Source organism: Pseudorasbora parva, chromosome 22, assembly GCF_024679245.1.
Source record: "Pseudorasbora parva isolate DD20220531a chromosome 22, ASM2467924v1, whole genome shotgun sequence".
Taxonomy (NCBI): domain Eukaryota; kingdom Metazoa; phylum Chordata; class Actinopteri; order Cypriniformes; family Gobionidae; genus Pseudorasbora; species Pseudorasbora parva.
Window position 1 is genome coordinate 36,650,328 of NC_090193.1, and position 25,754 is coordinate 36,676,081.

The following is a 25,754-nucleotide window of genomic DNA, read 5'->3' on the forward strand; positions in this document are numbered from 1 at the left end:
ATGGAGTAAAATAACCATTCACATTTAGGCCTAATATTGTCACACATAACATGAACTTTACTTTGCGCTATAACATTATGACTACCTTCCTAATGTCGGTCTCGCTTTTGCTGCCAAAACAGCTTTGACCCGTCGAGGCATGGACTCCATTAGACCCCCTGAAGGTGTGATGTGGTATTTGGGACCAAGATGTTAGCAGCAGATCCTTTAAGTCCTGCACATTGCGAGGTGAGGCCTTCATGGATCGGACTTGTTTGTTCAGCACATCCCACAGATGCTCGATTGGATTGAGATCTGGGGAATTTGGAGGCCAAGTCAACACCTCAAACTCGTGCTCCTCAAACCCTTCCTGAACTATTTTTGCTTTGTGGCAGGGCACATTATCCTGCTGAAAGAGCCACAGCCACCAGGGAATACCGTTTCCATGAAAGGGTGGACATAGTCTGCAACAATGCTTGGGTAGGTGATATATGTCAAAGTAACATCAACTGGTCTGCGGCTATGCAGCCCCATACGCAACAAACTGCGATGCTCTGTGTAGTCTGACACCTTTCTATCAGAACCAGCATTAACTTTTTGAGCAATTTGAGCTCCAATAGCTCGTCTGTTTGATCGGACAACACAGGAGGCCAGCCTTCGCTCCCCACGTGCATCAATGAGCCTTGGTTGCCCATGACCCTGTCGCCGGTTCTCCAGTTCCTTCCTTAGAGCACTTTTGATAAATCCTGACCACTGCAGACTGGGAACAGCCCACAAGAGCTGCAGTTTTGGAGATGCTCTGACCCAGTCGTCTAGCCATCACAATTTGGCCCTTGTCAAACTCACTCAAATCCTTATGCTCACCCATTTTTCCTGCTTCTAACACATCTTTAGGACAAAATGTTCACTTGCTGCCTAAAATATATCCCACCCACTAACAGGTGCCGTGATGAAGAGATAATCTGTGTCATTCACTTCACCTGTCAGTGGTCATAATGTTATGCATGATCGATCATGTCCCAAATAAATATTTTAACGGGGTTGCATGTTAAACAATTCCTCAAACAGACCAGCAGGTGGCGCGAAAGGCGCGTGTGAAACTCCACATGATTCTCTTTGTTTTGACTGAGAACAAAAGTAGCAGCCGAACTCAAACTGTCATTGTGTGTCAGGGAAAACAACCTAAACATGAAGAACAGAGGACACAGTGCTCGTTCTGGAGAGAAGGTGCTCCTGTGAGAGACTGCACATGAGTGTTTGTGTAAAAGTGTGTGTAACGTCGGATTTAAGCGTGTGTGTGAGTGAGAGAGACGCGACTTTTCACGGATCTGCGCGTGTTTGGAGTGACAGAAAAGGGTAAGTTTGGTTTTAATCATGTTTTCATTATTTTTCTGATTCACATTTGTATTAGTGTTTATGCGGCTCACAGTGCATGTATATGTATTATAAAGTAAGTGCAACTCCACAAAAGTAGAAAATGAACATGCACATAACTGTTTATATACAAATTTCACGGTGTGTAGTTCATTAGTAGGCTACCCTTAGTGAATAAAGAAACATTAAAGGGATAGTTCGCCCAAAAATGAAAAATGTCTCATTGCTTACTCACCCACAAGTTGTTCCAAACCTGTGTGAGTTTCTTTCTTCTGAAAGAAGTTTTTTTTTTTTAAATGTTGGTGTGTTCAGCATGACCGGTTTGGAACAACATGAGGGTGATTTAATGATGACACAATTTTCATTTTTGGGTTAACTATCCCTTTGAGATTTCCCAGATATTACAGTTATTTTACTACTGTAATGTCTTGACACTGTACACACTGTACAAGACATTACAGTACTGCAAAGTTGCTCTATATTGTATTGCATTGGTTAAGGTGTTGGCAGCAGTTTGCATTAATATATTCCTTGCAAGGTCATTCTGTCGTGACTGCTAAAACCCTAAATGTCAACCCTAAACGTAAGTCATTATTAAATTTGATGTTACCTCTGGTGAGTTGAGTGGATTATATTTGTACTTTCATGTTATTGATACTCAAATAAACCCCTAAGGTTCTAAAAAAAATAAGATTAATGGCTCACAAACTTTGCCAAAGTCTTTATCCTTAACACAATGGGTGTTATTGTTTAAGACAGGATTTATGGAGATTAGATTACGGCTGCCGGCATGTTATAAAAATCATGTCGATCGGTTCCAGTATTTTACAGTTATAAGAAATAGTAGTACTACTAGTAGTGATACTAGTAACCTGCAAAACCTTTTTTAAAGATGTTTGTTATGTACGTTTGATGCTACAGGCTTCTTCACAACATCATGAGACTGTGAGCTCAGCGTGGATCAGTTATGGCGGAAACCGACATCGACAAATCTCACCTGCCCGGTGTTTATGACGGTATGTGTTTTTTGGTTCTGCCCCTTTAGTTCTGCTGCGTCAGGCATACATGTTAAAGTCGTCTGTGTGAGTTTATTTGAACAGGGAACCATAAAAAGTTTTTTAACTTGTTAATTTTTTCCCCACCATTGACAGACGCTATTACGCATCTTCTGAAAGAGCAGAGAATCTCCAGATCCAAAAGCAATCGAAAAAGACGCAGAAGCAAGTGATCGAAGCATTGCTTATGCATATTAATAATGTAGTTCTCAAACATTAAACAGCAGCATGTAAATCAAAATTTTATGTTAGTGAATTAAAAATCGACCCAGGAATTGGGCTATGCAAGCTTTGGGGTTTTTGATGGTCTCAAGCTTTTCTGACTATGTTTTAAGCATCATTCTTTATCCAATCCTGAAGAAGTCTTTGACAACTTGATTTTATCAGCTTACTCACATTCAAGTGTTGATAAAAAAATAATGCATAAAGCTTTTTTAAAGCTGAATTTCTTGTTCTTTCTTTTGATATAGTTCAGATATTCATACACCAAAATATTCCACTGATCAAAAATGCTGCGGCAAGTTAAAAAACGCTGGCGATGAAAGAGCTAACAATCAAAAATCATAATCTGTCATTAGGTTTTAGGTTTAAAAACCAAAAGGACTCATACTGGAAATGAGCTACCATGGCACATTTGATCTGGAAAATCTTGTGTACGTGTAGTGTGGTGTGAGCAGGGTTGTTATTGAGTAAAGGTACGACAATGATATACTAAAAACGGAAACATCCCATTGCTTTTTTGTGTTAAGGCGACAACATTGTCAAAATAATGTCCGTTCACACGGATTCACGGAAACAACTTAATGCTTACAACATGCACATTTTTCAGGCAGGATCATTATATTTAGCAAAATATCTCCGCATGCACTGAAGCATCAGGTCACATTCAGTCACCATTATGTTGGGTCAAAAACGCAATTGTTCGCATGTGAGTTTTGCTGCAGGACCGCAAATGTGAGTACATTTTCAGTCATCTTTGCAGGACTGTGATATGAAGAGTGTACACAGTAACATATTTCAGGGAAAGTGAATAGCACATAACAGGCACAATATTGGTATAAGCATGAATATCAGTACAATATGAGTCACATGACTAAACATGTATCGTTGTTTTCAAATGTATACAATTGGGCAAACGTTCTCAATGTGCATGGAGGGCCAAAACGGAGAGAAAAAGATGCATTTTTAAACTGTTCTTCATCTCAGCTACTGCATGCAGGAAGAAAATGCTCTTGCAAAAACCTTTTAACTAACAATAATCTTTCATTTATCCATAATCTTTTAATTATGTGAAAGGAAAAGTATTCAAATGGTTTTCAAAAAAGAAGGGAAAAACTGATTGCTTAATCAGCATCTGGTTAATATTCCGGTTAATAGATAATTGGTTAATAGATCATTAGTTATGACTGGTTAATAGATAATTAGACTGACAGATCTGTAATTAACTGAGACTTCTTACAGCACTTACAGGTTGTTGGCCTTATTTGTTTCGTTGCTTCTATTGCTCTCCCCTTTTTGTAAGTCGCTTTGGATAAAAGCGTCTGCTAAATGATTCGCTGTAAATGTATTCCTGTGCAGGTTTGCTGTTGTCTTAGATGTTGTTTGGCAGGGCTTCTGTTGTGTGTTGTAGGAGATGAGATCAGCGTTCAGGAATGTGATGTCAGACCAGGACAGAGCGAGCGAGAGTTGTGTGGTGCTGATAAGAGCTGGAGAGCATCCGTCCGCACACTCTTGCTCTTATCTGCCCTGGATGAGCTCAAGAGTTTCCCTGCGTTCCTGTTTCTTAAACAGGATTTGGGTCGAGATTCCAATCTTCTCCCGGTTTGGCCTAAAGCTGGAGTGAGGAGTTCAAGTGCAGGAGAATTCAGATGGACTTTACACAAATACAGACCTACAAAGTCAGTTTACATCAAAAATCTAAACAAGAAGGACGCAGGGGGAACAGGGAAAGTGCTGTTTGGTTGTTCATATAAACGTATGCACTGCTGTAGTTGTACCAAAAAAGCAGACAGACTGTGCGCATGAAACGGGACACTATATAAACACCTACCCAGTGAGACGCCTTCCCATATTGCGTTTTAGGGCCTTATATGCGCGCTCCTGGAACTCACTGGGTTTTTGAGCTGAGCTTCTGACCTGTTTTTTTGAGTTCGTGTGTGCTGCGAACCTCCCTTAACTTCGCTGCCGGATATTTATAGCTTCTGCTTCTGCTTCTCGTGCCAAATATAGACAAAGAACTGCAGGAGAAAGTGAGTGATTTGAAGAGGAGAGCAGCATACAGGAAAAGACGGGACAAACGTGTGATAGTTTCATGCAGGGGTCCCGATTACTGTCTTTTCTCTCTTTTCTTTGTTTCTGAGACTCTGAATAGCACCATCTGTTTGTCCCGGGGGCCTCCGCTCAGCTGAGGGGGGTCAAACGACCGCTGTCTTATCCCAGCAAATGCACCCTTAACCACACATCGTCCTCACTCGATTTAAGAGCTGACATTTTACAGATTACACTTAAACATATATTCAAATAGAAAACTGCTATTTTAAATTGCAATAATACTTAATGTTTTTTAAATAAAGCAAATAAATGCAGCGTTAGTGAGTATAAGAGAAATTTCACAGACCCCAAACTGTGTTAGACAACTTTAATAATAATTCACATTTTTTGGCATCCTTGCCGCTTTTTTAAGATTCAAGTCATTTAGGATTAAGTCACAGAGTACATTTTTTTAACTATTGTTACTTTTTCCTCACATCTGTGATAAAATCTGATGCTATTCAGTGTTTAAATCAATCTTTCACATTCCTACGTCTGCATTCAAAGCCATCAAAGCTGTTTGTTTCAGGAACTGCACGTCACTATGGTTTAAAACCAGTTCTAATTTTAACTTGCAGAACATTCACTCTTGTTATGCACAAAACCCCTTTTCATGGCCCTTAGTTTAACTGTGAGTATGCCAACCTTTATGAAACGAGTTTCTGTCCTGAGAGTGCCCGTGTCAGCTTTTCCATCCCAGATCAGGGTGGAGGTGCCTGCAGAACCAGCAGGGGTTTTTCCTAACTTTTTTTTTAATCCATCTGCTTGAGCACCAGTGCTGTTTACTAACACAAGCGCATGACGGACAGACCATCAGCACATAAAGGATGAGCTCACACTCGTGTGTGTATGTGCTTCATGACAGGCAGAGTTTGACATATGGACGCAGGCGTCTCTTTAAAAACGGTAAATGTACATATGATTAACACATTTTATAACTGTTGTCTATAGCATCTTGCATACAGTGTCTGATTGTTAGTTGCATTACATACCTGTTATATTGTCATACGCTTCTTTGTGAGCGTTTAATATATCTTGCCAGCACTGACAGATCTGTAATTAGACGCGCTGTCTTTAATAATAATAGAGTGTCAGCTTTTATGGCTCTGATGTTTAACATGCTTGTGTGATCGTTCATGAGCTTTTATTAGCTCGCTGATTTTTCCACACTTGCTTAAAGAGAGCGTGAGACAGCGAGACGGAGGGTTGATGTTTTATGTGTGTTTAATGTGCAGGGCTTTTTTGACCCTGTGTTTGCTTGGATGTCTGTCTTCAGGTTGCAGTTGTTTAATAGTCGTTGAGTGGGCTCCTGTCAGAAATGGCTTTGAGTCGAGCTGTTTTGGCCGATCACATTGACACACCTCTGTAAGCTTATTGGGCATTGTGCGCTTTTCCTCCGAGCCATTGTGTTGAAGTTGTTGACCCAGTTGGCTTGGCAGTAGTTTTCCTGTTTGGGCCCCAGTGTGGCGTTATTAGCAGAGCGGAGACCGAGATGGGCCGAGACATAAACCCCTCATAGAGAATGAATTGCATGCACTGATAACGTTTATTGGCTCAAACTGCTAAGTAATTGCACAAATACGCCACTCAAAAGTAAGACTTGATTTACACAATATCTTGTAGTTCTGAGTGCTAAATTATTAAAGGATGCAGCAGATTACCAAGATAGATTTGACACCTGAATCAGCTTTATTAAAATGGCCAAAGTGTTTTACATTTCCACACGTTAGTGTTGGCATTATAGCGAAAGCTTTATGCCTGGTTGTAATGCTCTTCTTCATCATTTGATCATTTTATTCATTGCTCCCGCCACAATCAGGCTTACTTTGCTATTATTTAAGTACATTATAACTTTAGTTTTTATATGCTAATTTTAGTTTAAGTTTAGCAATTTTGTTATTTTATGATTTAAAAAAATGCTTTAAACATTTCTATTTAGCTGGGTTTTTTAGGTTTAGCAAGGTTTTCATTTAATATTTATATTTTATGATATTTCTGCATTAATTATCAAATACAATTTGTTTTAGTTCGTCAACAATCCATTTCCAGTTTTAGTAATTGTACTGCTTAGACTTATTTTAATGCAGTTAGTTGTCAAAGGCAACATTTCTAATTTTCATTTCAGTTTAACAGGTTTTTCTTATAATTATTTTTTATGATATTATTTAAGTTATGTTTAGTTTGTCAGCAATAGGTTTTTTTCCCCTTTACATTTCCATTTAGTTGTAATCCTTTTTTTTTATCATTTTTTTTTCATCGTCTAATTTTCGTTTTAGTTTTTTACGTTTAACAACTTTTCATCTAATATTTATATTTTATTATATTTTTGTAATTTTTTTAACTATATTTTTGCCATGAAAATAAAGTAGATTTATCTTAAATAAAGTTACGTTTTGCGCTGAAAAGAACGACAGTGACTTTAAATTGCTGGCGAAGTTAAATTGCTGGTAGATTATGAAAATGTAGAATAATGACTTTACACCTCAATGTTTATAAACTGGATATTTATTGCGCAAAATTTTTTTGATTTGATGAGCCATTTATTAAACTGTAAAATGTATGAATTAGACTACATTTCAACCTTTTTACTTGATGAGAGAATTTGTGTTGTGATTATTATTCAAATAAATGTATCTAACATTAGTATCCGTAACATTGCTCTTTTTCCGTGTTACAGAGATTACAGATATTTAACTGTGGTAAAATCACTATAATGTATCCTTTAATGACCTTAATTGTGTGTTTCCCCCTCGCAGTGTGCCAATGTTTCTCTGTGTTAGAGGACGGCGCTCTGGCTCACAGTCTTCAAGAGCAGGAAAGTGAGTATAAGCATCTACTTCCTGTAATCTTGCTCGTCCTTCCTTATTTAACTGGGTTAAAATAGGCCTGGACCTGATTCAACTTTTGCTTCTCAGTTGAGCAGTTTTACAGCACCAACATCCAGAAGAACCAGGCGGTGCAGAATGATGTTCGTTTGGCCCGGAGGCTGCAGGAGGAAGAGGAGCAGCGAGCGAATCTCAGCCGAGACCTGAGGCAGCTGTAAGCGTCGTCACTCGTCAGGCCTCGACACGTGTCCTCAATTACTCAGTCAGCAATCACAAAACCACTGACATTTAGGATATTCAAATGACTTTGTGGGAAACAGATGCCTTGACTTATTTGTGTTGCATAACTTAATTAGTTTGTATATTGTGAGGTGTATGTAAAAAAAAAACACAGGAAAGTATGTTTGGCTTGAGAGTAAAATCATCCTGACAGGACTCATTAGAGTTTGCTTTTTTGCGCTTGTATGGTGTATGGATCATCCAATATTTCAGGATTATTGGATTAAAAGAAAGTTCAAAAGAACAGCATTTATTTGAAATGTAAGCCTGCTATCATGATAAATGCTATTACTGTCACGTGTGATCAATCTAATGCATTATTTGCTGAATAAAATTATTAAAGGAAGTGTATGTAAGACTGTGGTCAAAACTGGTACTGCAATCACTTTCAAATGACTGTAGAGCGGTGTATCTGATTCGAGGTTGCCAGATTGGCTGCAGGATCAGCAGGAACTTTTGTAGATCTCCAGCTGTGGTAACTAGAGCAGATCTGGCAACCCGAAACACTACTGACTTCGTGATTGGCCGATAGGTGGAGGGCGGCGCTTCAGGCCAAAACACAACATCAACATGAGTTGAGGGCTGCAACAACAACTTTATAATGACAATATCCTGGCCGGACTGCTGTTGTCAGTGATATGATAGAAGTATTTGAAATTATCATGATTTCTTAATATCTAGTGACATATCAGGGCCATTTTATGATTAATCGAAATACATTTCTTACATACAGTTCCTTTAAGTATTACTGACTGCAAACTTTTGAACGTTAGTGTACATAATATTGCAACCGGCAAAAAGCATAAATGATAAACCTTTTCTTAAACTTTCTTTTTCTGTCTGATTTGCAGGGAGGAAGAGGACTGCAGATATGCACAGATGATTCAGGAAGAGCTCCAGAGGTGTGCTGAGGAGGTCAGGAGGCGAGAGGAAGAGGATGAGGTGTGTTTCATCAAAACATGACAAAGATAAACTATAAAACTAGATTATTTTATTATCTGAAAGATGCCCATGCAAATCCCACTGACATGATGCTAGGGTGTTTTGGTTGGTTTCCAGGAGGTTCCTATGCGATTGCTAAGGTATGATTGCTTGGTTTTTCTAACCAAGTGGTTGCTCACTGTAAATAGTGGCATTGAATTGCATTTATGTAGCCTTGATTATTTTCACCATATTGAACCACAATATAACAGATTTTTTTCTATTCATTTCTATGCAAATGACAAGTGTTTTTGTTCATTGCTCTGTTGTTAATGATCAGTCCACTCATGCTAAGCTGATTAAAACACCTGTGTGAGGTGGCCGTTGTGTAGAGATGCTTTTGCAGAGAGCAATAAAGGACAGAAAGAACATAAAAGAGAAGAGACTGAGGCCCGAGGCGGATCTTGCACTCAGATATCCATTGGCTTCAAGTATTCTTTTATGTCCTTTATTTAGCTGTTGGGCGACATTTCTGTCGCCTAAAGGAGCAGCTTTGTCATGATTGTTGTCAGGAGTGGTTTTTGAAAGTGTTCCCATGGCGATGTCTGCGGTGTTTCCGGGGTGACGAGTGGTTTGTCTCTGAGGAGGTGGACCGCTCATCTGGAAGGCCACGTCCCGCTGGATGAACAGTGAGGTTCTGTATTTGTGGAAAGACTATTTACAAGAGGCTTTCTGAGGCCGTCTGTCTGGAGCCTTTTGGAAAAATGTCTTGAGTAATGGCCTATAGTAATTGGACTCTTTTAAAGAGGCATTAGCTTTCATCCAAATTTGCTAAAAACTCATACTCACAATTGGAACATGGCATAAAACATTTGCGAATGAAGCACTGTTTCCGTAATGTTTTCAAGAGAACAAAATCATCACTTGCTGGGAAATTGGCGCAAAATATATCTATAATAAAAAATGGTAATTGTTGTAATTGGGGAAAAAACTGCAGCTCTCTTCTTTTTTTTTTTTGTATATCATTTGAAACTTGTGAGTTCTGGGAGGTCATTATTCCCAACCATTTTGATGACAGACTTTTGGCATTTCAGAATGACCAAAACAACATTTGAGATGATGTGCAATGTGATTGGTCCCCTGGTTTGTCCAGATATCCAATCAGCTTTTTTGTTGCACATTAAGGGATTTATTCGCAAATGTGCTTCCATCGTAGGTCATGCACGTCGTCTTATCGGATACATTTTTTTTTTTTTTGTGTGCCTATTTTTAGAATTTATGCACATATTTCCATCGATCACTTTTATGCAACATCCTGAAATTTGCATAAAAGTAAGTAAATGGAAACGGTGACCGAAATGTAGTTGGCTTTAATATTTTGTATTTAATGCAATGAAAAATGAATGAGTGTGCCCAGATTTAAAGTTTATTTAAAAAATGAATAATTAATAATAATAATATTAAATAAGTAAAAGTTTTTTATTTTTTTATTGACATAGTCATACAAACCACAATAGAAAAATAAAAAATCAATAAAAAAACAGAAATGTCAATAAAAAAATAAAAAGAAAAAAGTTAAAGTTAAAATAAAAAACATATTATATTTTTTTTATTTATTTTAACTTTTACTTATTTAATATTATTATTTTTAATGATTGCTCTGGTAACCAGCAGGGTTTGTTGGTTGTGTATTTTTAGCAGGGACTTTCCAGGGACAGGACATCAGGCTCCCAGAAAATGTCAGTGTTGTGTGTTTTGGTGTGCAGTCTCTATGATTCTGCAGAAGAGGACGTGGTCCATCAGCGCCTGCTCTGTTTGTTAACTCGGGCTGTAGTCGTTCGGCATGAACACCTGCTGTTGACTGTCCTTTCTGTCTCGACTGCAGACAGAGCAGTTCAGTGGGGTAGAAGGGTTTTGTACTGTATTTCTGCAAGCATGTGAAGAGAGTCTAGCTGTGTGAAGGTCCACTGGAGCCTTTTCACATTCTGGCCTGGGTGTAAAATCAGATTTCCAATAATGGCTAAATGTATCCATCTGTATCTTGGCAGTGTCATGTTGTTCTCATAACTGCTGGCGATATTTTCCTAGAATGACATCTTTATCTGAGTGACCCTGCTAACACTATGTCAGCTATTTCAAAATTGTGTCACCTTACAAGTAAGAAATCTCACACTATTGCCAAGGCATGTATATTAGTGCCGTCATTCGACTAAAATAACTAATTAATCAAAAATGTTAATGTTTACATGTTATACAATGTTTAAACATGTTAAAAAATGTTTATGTTGTAATCATTTCACAGTTACTCTCCAAATGTAGAATATTAACAACTTAAAGACTGTATATTTTGTAAAATGTTTCTTAATGGCATCTTTTTATGAATGAATATGTCACTATGAAATGTATTTATTTATTTTTTCTCAAATTTTTTCTCAAATTTAAACATTAATTATAGCCATTCAACATTACAGTTTAACATAAACTTGGTATTGGTATTTACTTGTGGCCTTCCTGACCAACTTTTAGGAAATATAAAGAAATTAGTGATCAAACAGTCAGCACTGGTTAAATAATAAATTAAATACAGATTAATCCTTATTAAAGACAAATTCAATCAGTTCTCTAGTTCAGTAGTCTGGGCACTGATTACTGACATAAGCTATATGGGCTGACAGACACCCTGATCAGTGCCCTGATGAGACGCACCCCTCATTTTCGCACAACTCTTTACTTTCCCGTCCACCAGAGGGCGCCTATTCAAAACAAAGGCGTAGTTTGATGACGCCAAGTTTGTGCGCAGATTTCTAAGGACATGTGGTCGTCACCTCACAGTCGGTGGAAAAGAATCGGGATATGACTCGGGCAGAAATCATGTTCATGAATGTGATTAGCGTTTTTATTTGCGTTAGTTTAGTATGAAGCAGAACCGGACCAAGTTTTGTAGAGCTGACCAAGGCCGAATAAGATGAGCGCAACACAGGCCTCGCGAGCAACGGGACTTATATTATGCCACAGTCGCCAGCGCCTTTTCCGATCACGAGCGTCTATGATCACGAGTATGAGGTAACAGCTCTGTTTATCGTATTAGATACATTTTAAGTGTGTTGAAAATTATGACGTTACTCTGTTCGGTTTGCTCTTATGAAGATATTTGACAAAACTGGCGTTTTGGGATAATTATGTGTGTTATTGTTTTTTGTTTAAGCATGAAAGAGAACTTGATTCTGTCTTTCTGAGCGTCTTGTGTGTTACAATTGACAGGACATTCACAAACAGTTCTCTTTTGTGTTACCATGCTTTAATGGCTAAAAAGCATTTGCAATAATAAGAGCTTCATCATATATAAAAGTTAAGTGACGTGTGGCTGGTGACCCATACTTGGAATTTGCGCCATGCATTGATTTAACCCATCCAGGTGCACCAGGGTTGCCAGGTTTTCGCAACAAAACCAGCCCAATGGCCAATCAAAAATAGCCCAAAAGTAGCCCAATGGCCAATCCAACTAGCCCAATACCAAAAAAATCAATATAAAGCACTCCAATACACATTTTATGGTAGTGTTATGCACTACACACCATTTATACTAAAAGATAATTGTATAAGTATAAGTAAGTAACTGAATAAGTAATTGTAAACAGTCTATTTTCATAAATAAAATCATCTTACCTTAAGATTGACAGCTGATGAACGTAATGATGAGCTGATGAGCTTAAAAACGTAATGGATGCGGGCGGGAAAATGCAGAATTACAACTCCAGTGGAAGAGAACCACAAACTTGTGAAATTCATTTCAAATTAAAAATAATGTAAAATAAACATTGCAAGATATTCCTCATTAAAGGGGGGGTGAAATGCTGTTTCATGCATACTGAGCTTTTTACACTGTTAAAGACTTGGAAATACACTGTTAAAGACTTGTCATACACAGAAGAATTTTCAGAAAATTCTTCTGTGTATGACATTTATTTTTTAAATTATTCTTTACCAGCAACAACCCTGGAGAGCACGCATTCGGTTACCATGGAAACGAAAACAGCCGGTGCGCGCCGCAGCACACACACATTAGCGGACAAGCCCAGCAGTGCCACCGTACCTCACAAAGTGTGCGCTTATCAGCACAGTTATGCTGATACGATATTGCTTTTGTCATCATCCTAGAATCCTTGTTATCATTGGTGGAATATGAATTGGCTAAAGTAAAATATTTATTTCAACAGAACCATTTCAGCTAAAAATAACTGATACAATTAGTTAAACCTTTAACCCGCGGAATAAAAAATCAACCCGCGGCAAGTGGTAAAAAGTAGCCCAATTCCGCGGGAAAACCGCGTACTTGGCAACACTGAGGTGCACACACATAGTATTGACCACACACATACACACAGGTTTGTTTCACTATATTAGTGAGGAGGAGTGAGGACATTACATAGACTTCCATTGATTTTATATCAGGTTAATGATACTTTCTATCCCATAACCCTATCCCTAAACCTACTCATCTCAGAAACACGTGCAAAACAACAGATTTAAATAAAAACATGTTTTGGCCGATTTATAAGCCAACTAGTGAGGACCAGTCCAATGTCCTCACTAATGAGTCATTTCCGTCCTTCGGATGAGACGTTAAACCGAGGTCCTGACTCTCTGTGGTCATTAAAAATCCCATGGCACTTCTCGTAAAAGAGTTGGGGTGTAACCCCGGTGTCCTGTCCAAATTCCCTCGATTGGCCCTTACCAATCATGGCCTCCTAATAATCCCCATCCACTGAATTGGCTCTATCACCCTCTCTCCTCTCCACCTATCGCTGGTGTGCGGTGAGCGCACTGGCGCCGTTGTACTGTGGCTGCCGTCGCATCATCCAAGTGGATGCTGCACACTGGTGGTGGTTGAGGAGAGACCCCTGACATGAGTGTGAAGCGCTTTGGGTGTACAGTAGTACATTTGAAAGCGCTATATAAATGCCTCATTCATTCATTCATTCATTTTCATATTTTACTATATAAGTGAGGACATTTGTGTCTCACAAGTATTGCCAAACAAGGGACACACAGTGAACAGAATGAGTCTGATTTTTCCTCATACTTCGGGTTACAAGTCTGACTATCTAATTATTAGGCCACGACTGCTCCATGGCATATACATATATATTTTAATAGTGTTTATTTACATTTTTGTGTTTGATTTCCTCTAATATTTGTGTTAAATTTGTTTGAATGGCAAGAGAGGCCCTCATACTACGTGTGTGTGATTGCTGAAGAGCGTGTTAGACACACACATTCCCACTTGAGTTCTTCAGGCCTGTGTCGTCGAGGGTGGGCATCAGAATGGAAACTCTTTCACCATGGTGCCACACAATGAGAAATGCCTCACCGTGGTGCTGAGAGAGCATGTCGATTGTTATAGCTTAACTACACATACTTTAACTCTTCAGTCTGTATGACTGTATAAAACCCTCAGTCTTAAGTGCCCAAACAACAGCTTCAAGACTGGAATACCCATGAGCCCACACAACTGCATCCTCTGAGGTTGTGTGTTTATTTGTCTAGCCATTGCATTGACTTTCCCATGGGGAATTCTCTGTTCGTTTATAAGAATGTGTTAAAAAAAACCTTTAGGGAACATCTAAAAATCCACTTGATTTAAATATAGGGACTGTCATGATGGACGATCAGCAAACACAGACAAATGATTACCAAAAATTGAAATGACCTTAAACTTCACTCTCAAAACGTTGGCTTTAATAGACTTGTAATATAGTGAATTTATAGTTTTTACTATTTTTAAGGTGCTCTAGTGATTTTTATTCTGGCCTCATTGTTATGGTTCATGTTTTTTAAGACCCAAAGAGGGCGATGTTGATGCTGATTAAATATTATATTTTTCTGGGTGAACTGGCCCTTTAATAGTATGATCAGAAAACACAAACCAGCTTTTTACATTACTGTCCTCTAGTGGACATCTGAAGTATATACTTAATAGTGTATGCTTTTCTCTTTTTTGGTGTCTTTTTCTTCCTTAACATTGTTCGGTTAAGAAAAACCTCATCAAATGAACTAAACTAAAAAAAGTAACTTACATTTAAAAGTAAAAGTAGCATAGTCAGGATTTGAAATGTTATTTTTAATGTGAACTCACTTCCTGTCATTATTTCCTTTAATTTTGCCACCCATTTCCTGTTATTTAAGCAGTTTGTGTATACAATTAAAAATTATATTTAATTAATAAAGGATCAAAGCAACATCACATCAGACCTGTGTAATAATGCTAAACCAAAATGTACCATGATAAGCACTGAGCACGGCTTCTGCCAAAATACTAGTCAATTTTCCTCCAGTTTAGATTTCATGTCAACTTCAGAAAACTGTTTATTATTTACATTTAATCATTTAGCAGACGCTTTTATCCAAAGTGACTTACAAAAAAGGGGAGAGCAATAGAAGCAATGAAACAAACAAGGCCAACCTGTAAGAGCTGTATTATTATATTGCTGTGGTCACAATAGCTGTGGTTAATGTGGTATTTTGGCAGACACTGTTTTAGGATCAAGTGATAAAGTCAGTCGGTTAATCTCCAAACGACTGCTGCGCAGTGTGACACCTTTATAATGAATCATGCTTCTGCGTGTCGTGAGCTTTTCTTCCGTGACGTCAGTGTGTAAACAAGGCCCGAGGCCACTGAAGTGCTCAGCACATCTCAGGCGAGGTGTCTGTCCTGAGAAGCGCATCTGTGGGCGTCTTGCACACGCATATAGAGTGTGTGTAGGGGTGTGTGTGTGTGTGTGTGAGCTGTACTTTCCACGGGTCTGGTCTGCATGTGCTCTGGTGGGTGTCACTATGGTTTCTCGAGTTGAAAGGTGATGCGCTTTTTTTCGAGTGACTCTGTGATGGAACTTTACGGGCCTACTCTGACACCTCTGCTCTGTGATCTTAAACTCAGACCAAAGGGTGTGTGTGTGTGTGTGTGTGGTCTGAGGTCTTATTCTGAATTAAGAATGCATTAGAGCTATATTCAGTTTGGCTGTTAAGCTGCTTCAGGTCTTTCAATTAAGCCAAAATTCAATGTGAAATCATAATAAACACTGTTTACTTTATTTATGCATGTTAAAAATGAAAGCTTAATAAAATTTTATTTTTTAAACGACTAAAACTAATTAAAGTTTTATCATTAAAATGAAGTCCCTGGTCTTATTTGTGAACTTGTGAATCCAAATATATTGGGGGGGGGGGGGGAATATGATCTCATATTTACTTCGAATATGTACGGTTTCACTTGGAAATATGTCACACATGGGTTCATGACGCATGTTTTATTTTCTTTTTCAAAAGGGTTTAAAAGAGTAGTTAGCGGTTTAACCGCACTGACACTTTTGGATGATAATGACTTTGCAATACTGACACCGTTATTGAGCTGAATAATAACATTATTGTCTTCTGTAGAGATGCTTTACTGCTAAAATTAAATTGGTAACACTTTAGTTTAGGGTCCAATTCTCATTATTAACTATTTGCTTATCATGCATATTACTAGAATATTGAATGTTTATTAGTACTTTTAAAGCATGTATTAATGCCTTATTCTGCACCACCATATTCTACATCCCTTAATCTACCCAATACCTAAACTTAACCACTACCTTATTAACTATTCATAAGCAGTAATCTGAGTTAAGTGAGAATTGGACCCTAATATAAAGTGACTATTGAACAACAGTTACACTATCTGGTTTAAAATGATCTGTATTGTATAAAGCAGTATGTAAATAAATATGACTTGACTTTTGTTTGTTAAAACACATCATGCATCAGCTGTTTTTATAATGGAATTTGTGTGTGTGAATTGTTTCCTGAACAGGAAATCGCTAAACGGCTACAGGAAGAAGAAGAAATAGAGATGAGACGACAGAAGGCTGATTCTGGTCACCATGAAAATGACTGTATTTCTCCACTTTGTGAAGGTAAATGTGTTTTTGTTAATGAAGATACATGCATATAGGGCTGGACGATATGGAGCAAAAAATATATCTCGATATACGATATATATATCGATATCTCTACAGGAAAAATAACCCCCTAAAAACAGCAAAAACAAATATGCCAAATAAGTGCAAAGAGGTAGTCAGTTCATGTAGGAACAAAGTGCTTTTGACATTAAAAAAAAATCCCTGATTAAATAAATAATAATAAACTGCAAAATAACAGAAATAATACATATAGCCTTCTTTTCATTCATTTCATGCTTTCAAAAGACAAACTTTTTTACAGTTAAAGTAAACAGTAAGCATTTTGCAGAAATGCTTACTGTTTACTTTAACTGTAAAAAAGTTTGTCTTTTGACTGAGCGCCTCATCATGAGGATCATTAGGCTACACATGAGGCAAGCTTTCCTTCTTTTCCAGTTACAGAATGAAATATGAACATCAGAAGGTAGGCTATATGATACAGTACAACTTACAGAAGAGCACTGTGTCTCAGGACCGAGCCTGCAGCACCCCTCTCAGAAACTGAAGCTTTCCCGCCTCGATCGCCCCCCGGTGACCGGTCCCAGTATAGCCGCCCCTCTGTGTTTTCTAATGGACGCGAGGCAAACTAAACAATACAATTACACTTCAAATATTTTTTCCCCAAAGTTAGTTTATGTCACTGAAGGCAGTTATCATCACGATGATTTCATTTCAAGTGTTCGATTTTAAAATAAGTTTAGTTTTAGTTAGTTATTTGATGCATAAAACCGTGGGGGTGTGACGTCATGATTGACAGCTGAGATCTCTGAGTGAAGTTGTCACTGAGGCACTAACAGACTTTTTTCGGGATGTTTGGGAGCAGATTGGAGCTTTAGCTTTAATTTCTACATTTCCATAACTGTTTATTTCACACCAACATAATTCATTGTTCTGCATCTGCGAGAGTGTGGGTGGGCTTTTGATATCGCGACTGTACTTCCTGCTCTTTACTGTGCAACTCTGGTCTCAATCTCTACTGCGCAGACTCTGTCCCAAGATGTCAGCGCCGTGCAGGCCGCCTGAAAGCTTCAAATCTGGCAAGCGGAAACGGATGATGTCGAGTCGTCCATTTTTTTTTACGTTCTATGCTCAGGATGTCGCGGTTTTCCCTCTTGGTTAAAACGTGAATAGACCTATTCATCATAGTCCTGTGATAAAGCTGACAAAATAATAATAATGATATTGCAATTTTTTAAAAATGTTTTCAAATATGCGATCATTTTGACATTTTAACCGAAAACCATGCGACCAGTTAGTCACAAACCATAAACTGACATGATTGCGACTGCGAGTGCGTCTCACACCAATTTTCTCTATCACCTGACTGTGGGTGACACGATTTGAACTATGATGAACATTAATATTTCTTTATGAATTTTAGCAAGCAGTTGTGTTAGAAGGAAAATGGTGGTCTCTAAACTAAGTCTTAAACAACGCACACGCTTGTCAACATGATAACTAATCCTAACCTGGTTGTGGATGCTATATACGATATGTCAATACCGTATCGAGTTTAAAAAATATCTCGATTCCCGATATATTTTAAAAATCAAGATATCGCCCACCCCTACATGCATATGTTAAATACTCATAAAATGTACATCCATATGCAACTATGGTAGGCTTTGGTCTTAAAAAGCTGCTCTCCTTCCGTCAGGGTTGGAAATCTGGGAGCAGGTGCTTCAGGACGCTGAGCTGGCCCGAAGACTTCAGGAAGAAGAGGATACGTTGCCTCGCAGAGATGTACGTTACATTGAATGTGTTTTATTAGCTTACACACACACTTGAGGCCTGCTACTTCAACCTAGCCTGAATTCAGTTAGTTTTTCATGAATAACTTAGTGTTTGCATAGGGTTCAGGATCAGTGTGTCTTTGTTTTTAGAGAGTGTGAGTTTCTGTGTGCCTGCGGAGCCCCCTAAGAGACCATGGTGGTGGGAAAAAAAGTTCTTGATTAGATGAAAAATAAGTCAGTTTCTCTGGGCAAAACATTTGGGGTTGAAGCACTAAGTTTGTTCGCAAACCTTTTGTGTTCTTTAAAAGGACGTAAAAGCATTGCCGAATAATTTTTCCTCCCATCTCATATTTTTTTCTTTTTAACCATGTCCCTTTAGGTGCTCCGTAGTGTGCCCGTGTCAACTGCTTTAGAGGTAAATTAAAGGAAAGTGCATGGGCGACGTTGGGTTTGGGTTGGATTCGATCTTTGAATTTGACAGTATCTGAATGAAAATTTCATTTTAAATTAAAATGTAATTGAAATGTAATGCTAATGCAGTACTCTAACTCACACCAATTTATCTATTTATTCGGTAATTTAAATAAAATAAATACAACCATTAGCTAAAAAAGTCACACTTTTTTTAAGGTCAAGTTTTTTTAAGTTTATTTTTTTTGCCTATCAACTGAAATAAATTTATTTTTAGTCATTTTAATACTTCAACTTATTTTAAGAAAAATTATAAAATCATGTAACAAAATGTCTAACATTTAAAATGAAAATATTAAAATAAAAGCTTATTTAAAATATGAATAAATACTATAATATTATAGTATATAAATAATACAACATGCATAGTATTCATTTTTTGTCTTTAGTTACTTAAAGGTGCAGTGTGTAGTATTTATGAGGATCTATTGACAGAAATGCAATATAATATTCATAACTATGTTTTCAATGGTGTATATGCAACGGACCTTACATAATGAACCGTTATGTTTTTATTACCTTAGAATGAGGCGTTTCTAACTACACACGCCGCGGGTCCTCTTACAGCCATTTAGTGCCGTCATGTTTCTACAGAAGCCCTAAAGGGCCAAACTGCTTTACAGAGCACTAGCTATATATGTGCTGTCTTTAAGTGAAACTGAAAAGATGTTTGGACGTTAAAATAAAGGAATTAACGCTAAATAAAAAAATAACAAAGTGTATGAAAAAATAAAAAAGCACATCAGACATTGACTAAAACTTAAAATAAATTTAAAATTTAAAAATGAAACCTAAAAAAAAGCTTCAAAATATGAATAAATATTGTAATTGTATTTAATAATTACTAACACTAAATTATGTTTGCTGCTAACCCAACACACATAGTATTTATTACGTCTTTTGATTGGCAGTTTCCTCGCAGCTCTGGGTCAGAGGTGGACTTCATTGCGGCTCAAGTAGCCCAAGATGAGGTAGACAAATCTTACACTGTAAAAAGATTCTTGGACTGGAGATTAACTTAAGTGCATCAAATGACATGCTACTTCTTGACTCTCAAACATCTAAAGAAATACCACCTGTGATGTCTTCCCCAAACTTTCTAACACTGCTGTATAAACGCTCTTCAGGAGATCGCACAATACATGCAGCAGCGCCATCAGCGAAGAGTCAACGACAGGCCACGAGACCTAGAGATCCAGACCAGACCTGCCGAACCAAGAGAGGAAGGAAACACCTCAACCAGGAAGGTCTGAATTCAACTCCTCCGCTTAATGAATACATAAATGAGGCCTGATGGTATTCATGCCAACTCAAGACTACAATGGAGGCGTTTCAGGCAAGGGGGTAATCTAGCACTCGGAAAGCGTACTACCCATAAGGGCGGCCATTGCTAACCAAGCCATCACCTGCTGTTAGCATCCCATTTACTCCCATTCATTTTTGCGTAACTTTGACAGTGAATAACTACATCTGAGGCGTTTAAAGACTCCATTTGTCCATTGTTTATTTATAAAGAAACACGACAATGCATAAAAGGCTCCATTACCTTGTATCTTACACTATCGCCCCGTAGAAGCTGTTTTTGTAAAAATATGCTAACGATTGCGTCATAACCAACGCGACAGTAGCCAGTAACCAACGCGAATCTGTCGCACAGTAGAGAAATTACCGTATAGACAGGAGGAGACGCTCACAGGCAGTCTTTTACTGTCTCTGAGACAGTTAGGGGGACGTGGAGACAAAGTCTGAAGAAGTCAAGGGGGAAGAATGGGGAGAAGCCCATAGTGAGCCAAAAGCAACGGGACAAAACATTTAAACAACGTAATTTAGATTTAACTTTCCACAACTACTAGAAGGCCTACAGCTGTCAGATAGGAGGCTCACGTCACATCTACGTCGTCACGCTCAGTCTGAGCCTGCGCAGTTCGCTCGGCCATCAGGAAGTGAGTGCTTCTAATTTACCTCACTTTCCGCCGTTGAAGTCTATGGGGTCGCTGTGTCCATTTTTTTTACTGTCTATGGTTTCAGGGACACTGATATATAGAGCAGAACTCTGTTTGGAGGGACCTCAAACAACAACAATACATACTAAAAAAAAAAACGTAAAAAAGCATAACAGGACCCTTTTAATTCATGCTGTGGATAGGCCTTTAATTTTTCACATTTTGGTTTTAGTGTAAATGGACATTTTTCTGACCATGTTGTCTTGAATTTCAGGCTCTTCAGATGTTGCGAGAGAGGCTGAACTCAGACGGACTGCATTCGCCAGTGGAAGAGGAAGACTACACCATTGAAAACCATCTAGCAAGCCCATCATGCACTGCTCTGTAGGTCACATATTCATCACACACATTCACACAATCTGCCATTTCTCAAGAACCCCTTTCAACAGTTAATTTATCTTTGCACCTTGTTTATCACTTTTCAGCCGAAACCAACACATACGCAATATTGCAGAGGAACTGGACCCGACGTTCAAGGCTAGAAAGCGTGAGAGCCACATTTCCACCAGCCCCCCCTCAGGTATAACTGCATGGTTATATAATAGGAACGTTCAATAAGTATATTTTTGCCACATCAGCAGACATTTCCTGTTTCCTCAGCAGGTCTGTGCTTGGCCCCTCGTAACCCGCACAGTATCTTTTATGAGTATTTACCAGAACCCACCTTCATACCACCAACTAAACGTCAGAGCGACAAAACGGGACGTCTCAAAGCCAAAGACAAGAAAGAGAACTGTAAACAGCAGTGAACGGATGACCCATTCACCGGTGCCTCTCAGTTTTGACTTTTAAAGTGCAAGTATCGTATATTCAATTTTATGGACACTATGGTATATAACTGGTGATTCTCTGATGTTCCATTCATGCACTTTTAGAAAAAAGGTTTCAGTGGGGTTCTAAATAGAACTCTATGGTTCTTTACTCAGTTTTAAAGTCTTTATGCCAGAAAGGTTCTATATAAGGAGATATGTTTTATGACGTTGAATAGGTTATTTAATTTTTTTTAAGAGCTGTTTAATTCATAAAATGTATTCAAAATGAATCAAAAGAAAATAAGTTAATCCATAAAATGATCCCATGATGGAAACCCCTGGAAGGTTCTATATATAAAGCGCCTGACAGACTCCTTTAAGTTTGTATATGGAACCTTTTCTTCTAAAAGTGTCAATGGAACAACATTTGAAGTTGGTCCTCCAACTTTGACTGTAAAGTCATCACACAAACATGGTGGCACCCAGGGAAATAAATGATAAACACACAATTAATTTTGATAGATTAAGTCAAAGTTAACCTGTTTTGCAAACGCTTGCAGTGACAGGTGAGTACAACACGTTTTTTTTATCTCTTGTTAATTGTACACCTACTCATTGGGCTGCTGTGATAATGTATTTTAGTAGGTCAAAACCCAGAGACAAGTTAGCAAGTCTGTGATATAAAATACATCAGTAAAGGCACAATATGTAAGATTTTTGGATTAAAATATTGAAAAACCACTAGAACAGTGTTATATATATGGTTGACTTGTGTACTGACATTATCCCAAATGTTTCCAAGAATGTTTAAATGTAGAGCAATAAGCAATATTAACCAGGACACGACCCATGTTTGTGTCTCCTATCAGTGACATCATACCCCCTTTATCCTCGACAATGGAAATGCCAAAGACACTTTAATATACGATGTGTTTTATTAGACAGGTGAGCAACTGTTTGGATGCATTTATTGACAGAAAGCTAATCAATTAGGGAGAATTTTTTTAATAGAAAGTCCATACAGCCAATGTCGTAATTACCGTGATTAGTACCTTGCTTGTACTATGTGATCGTGATAGTTTTGCCATAGAAACAGTTACACTTTATTTTAAGGTGTCATTGTTACACTCTAAGTATATATTAAAGTACTCAGTATTAATATGAATTAACTTCATATACTTACTATAGGGTTGTGGTAGGATTAGGGTTACTTTGAGGGTTAGTCGCATTTAATTATGCAGCATTTACTATGGTAAGTACATGTAATATGTAAGAAGGACACTGATTTTTTTTTTAATGCAAACATAATTGAACATACAAGAACAGCTCTAAATAGAACATCATGTTGAAATGATAGTAATTACGACATGGTGTGAATGCACCCCATGTAACGTTGAAGTCATGTGACCTTGGTGTATTTATAGCATATAATGTAGTATTATAGACTACGTTTTGCTTTTCACTGTATTTAGGCATGGTTGTCACTGAAATAATCCAAAATGCAATGGTAGACATCCTATTGGAATTAGAAATTTAGGGTTTGTCCAACAAAAATACGTCATCACTGCAGCACCCTATTAGTTATGCATCATGATTTGATTAATATATGTTGACAATCAAACACCTGTTAAGATAACACTCTCCACGTGTTGGGAAATAGATCGTATTTATGGTCAGAAGAAGGAAATATCAAGAGTAAATGACATCTAATTTTAGATAGAACGCGGCATAACATGACTCATTGTGAAAATGTCATTCAAGAATGAATATATAAGTTGTAATCTTTTTTTAGAATAACATCTTTGTTAACTAAAACAGGTAAATATACAAAAAACGTTAACTGAAAGAGAATATGCCTTTGTTTTTATGTTTGTATAAGGGATATAATGCCTTATTTCTGCTGTGTTGGTGCTACACAGTTGCTTTACTTCCACAGTATTTTAGTCCACATTTGTTGTGTAAATGTGTTCCTCATTTTCACTTCTTAAAAAAGAGCTGTGGCTCTGTGTGTAATGGTTTTGCAAAACTGACGTCAGAAAAGACCATGAAAAGTCTTACCAGAATGTGAAGATTCAGGGGTTTTGTATGTGGAAATTCAGTGGATTTGAAAAAATGCAGGGGAATTCTGATGGTGCTGAATGAAAGCATGAAACGCCTCACATCCTGACAGCCTACAGTATTTCAGTGCAGAGGTCTCTGTTCCCCCCACCACACACACACACACTGTAACCTTTTGTGCATGATGACGTCACCCACATGAACGCCTCTGAGTTGGCAAAGACTACAGGGCCAAAGTGTTTAACGGTGTCATTTGAGGAGTTGATCTTTTTTCTGTAATATGTATTAACGCCTTGTGTTTTCATAATAAACGTCACATTTTGAGCAAAACATGTCTTTGCGTGTAGTGAACAAGCACGAGTCTTAAAGACCCTGTGAAGGCAATTCTATAAAAAACTAATCTAAACACATTTTTTCAAGATTTTGAGATCTTATTTAATTTACTTGGCGACATTTTTTATAATTCAAATTTGGCTGGGTGGTTAATAACATTTTTCTGTGGTGTGACAAACTCAGAACACGTACTTTATTTTGACTTTACAGGAACTTTGTATTGTGCTAGTAGGAGGATACATTTAGATGTAGTACTTATTTATATATAGCCGAATTGTAGGCGGTAGTAAATTGAATGTGAATTATAACCATGGCTGTTTAATTATACAACGGGCCTGTTGTGCTGCACTCAATTGTTATTGGTTGCTTTTAGCGTGGTTCTGACCATGGAGATCCACTTTTGCGACACGACTGAAGCGTGATGTGACGCTTTCCCTCATTTGTGCATTAAAATCGGGTCAAATGCAGCACTGCCTTCCTGGAATGCTATGCGGGCTCGTTAATCGCTTGACGTCACCCATAGGAATAAAGTGGTCAGAAGTGTTGCACGGACAAGTGGATCTGCACCTTTAGGCATGGGTTGTATTTGAGCCATTGACAGGTGTTTGCCTTGATGGTTTGGGCTAATCAGAGAAGCGGCCACAGCTGTTGTTGTAGCGAAAGGCATGTATTTAAGAAGCGTTCGTCAGCAGGAGCCTTCAGTCGCCTCGTGTGAAGACCGGCTCGGGTAAAAATAATAATAATAATTCATTACATTTATATAGCGCTTTTCTAGACACCTAAAGCGCTTTACATTGAAGGGGGAATCTCCTCAGCCACCACCAATGTGCAGCATCCACTTGGATGATGCGACGGCAGCCATGTTGTGCCAGAACGCTCACCACACACCAGCTGATTGGTGGAGAGGAGACAGAGTGATGAAGCCAATCAGGATATGGGGATTATTAGGAGGCCATGATGGACAGGGGCCATTGGACAAATTTGGCCGGTGTAAAGACCTTCGACTCAACCTGCGAGACTCCACAGAGGAACAACACCGGTAATGCACCACTTAATCTTCTTTCCCTGCCTTTCCCTCTTGCCATGTGCTTTCACTACAGTCCCGATATCTCTCACAACACTCCACTGTCACACGCGACCCCAGCTTCTACTCTGCGTCCTATTCCCTTTTCCTTCTTTTCCTGTGGGTCTACAGAATTGTCAAGTCTGCTGTCAACAATGCTCACTTCATTCCACCCTTTTCCACTCAATCCACTCTCAATATCTTGGCCTTCACTGAGACCTGGATCCGTCCAGAAGACTCAGCAACCCCTGCTGCTCTCTTCCTCTCACACCCCTCGCCACACTTGGAGGGAAGGAGGCACGGCTCTTCTCGTTACTAGCAGTTGCAAATACTCACAGCCAACACCTGCACTCACTTTCTCCTTCTCATCTTTCCTCTATTTTGTCTCTTCCCTCATCCACGCAATTCTCATCTATGGATGTAAACACTGCAACAAACTGCTCTTTGTTCTACTTTTAACTTCTTGTTACTTGTAACTTCTAGGCCAGCACATGCTACTTCCTCTAACCCTTGGTTATCTGTTCTTCGTGAAGACCAGACCAAACTCAGGGCAGCAGAGAGAACATGGCCATCATCAAACCAACCGTCTGTCCTGGGT

General features: G+C 38.3%; 1 protein-coding gene across 6 annotated transcripts; it reads left to right on the forward strand.

The window, feature by feature from the left end:
* The first annotated feature begins 1,087 nt into the window (after window positions 1-1,087).
* ccdc50b (coiled-coil domain containing 50b) lies at window positions 1,088-24,090 on the forward strand. Of its 6 annotated transcripts, XM_067431264.1 has the most exons (13): window positions 1,088-1,335; window positions 2,275-2,369; window positions 7,475-7,537; window positions 7,634-7,757; window positions 8,674-8,764; window positions 16,596-16,698; window positions 18,401-18,486; window positions 18,856-18,891; window positions 19,859-19,918; window positions 20,075-20,194; window positions 21,165-21,274; window positions 21,376-21,470; window positions 21,551-24,090. In XM_067431264.1, exons 2-13 carry the CDS (start codon window positions 2,321-2,323, stop codon window positions 21,697-21,699), a joined length of 1,086 nt encoding a protein of 361 aa, XP_067287365.1. In that variant the 5' UTR covers window positions 1,088-1,335; window positions 2,275-2,320; the 3' UTR covers window positions 21,700-24,090. The 6 variants fall into 6 exon arrangements, with proteins under 6 accessions (XP_067287365.1, XP_067287367.1, XP_067287368.1 ...); XM_067431266.1 differs by lacking the exon at window positions 18,856-18,891 and having other exon boundaries at window positions 1,117-1,335; XM_067431267.1 differs by lacking the exon at window positions 18,856-18,891 and having other exon boundaries at window positions 1,119-1,335; window positions 21,554-24,090.
* The last annotated feature ends 1,664 nt before the right edge of the window (window positions 24,091-25,754 follow it).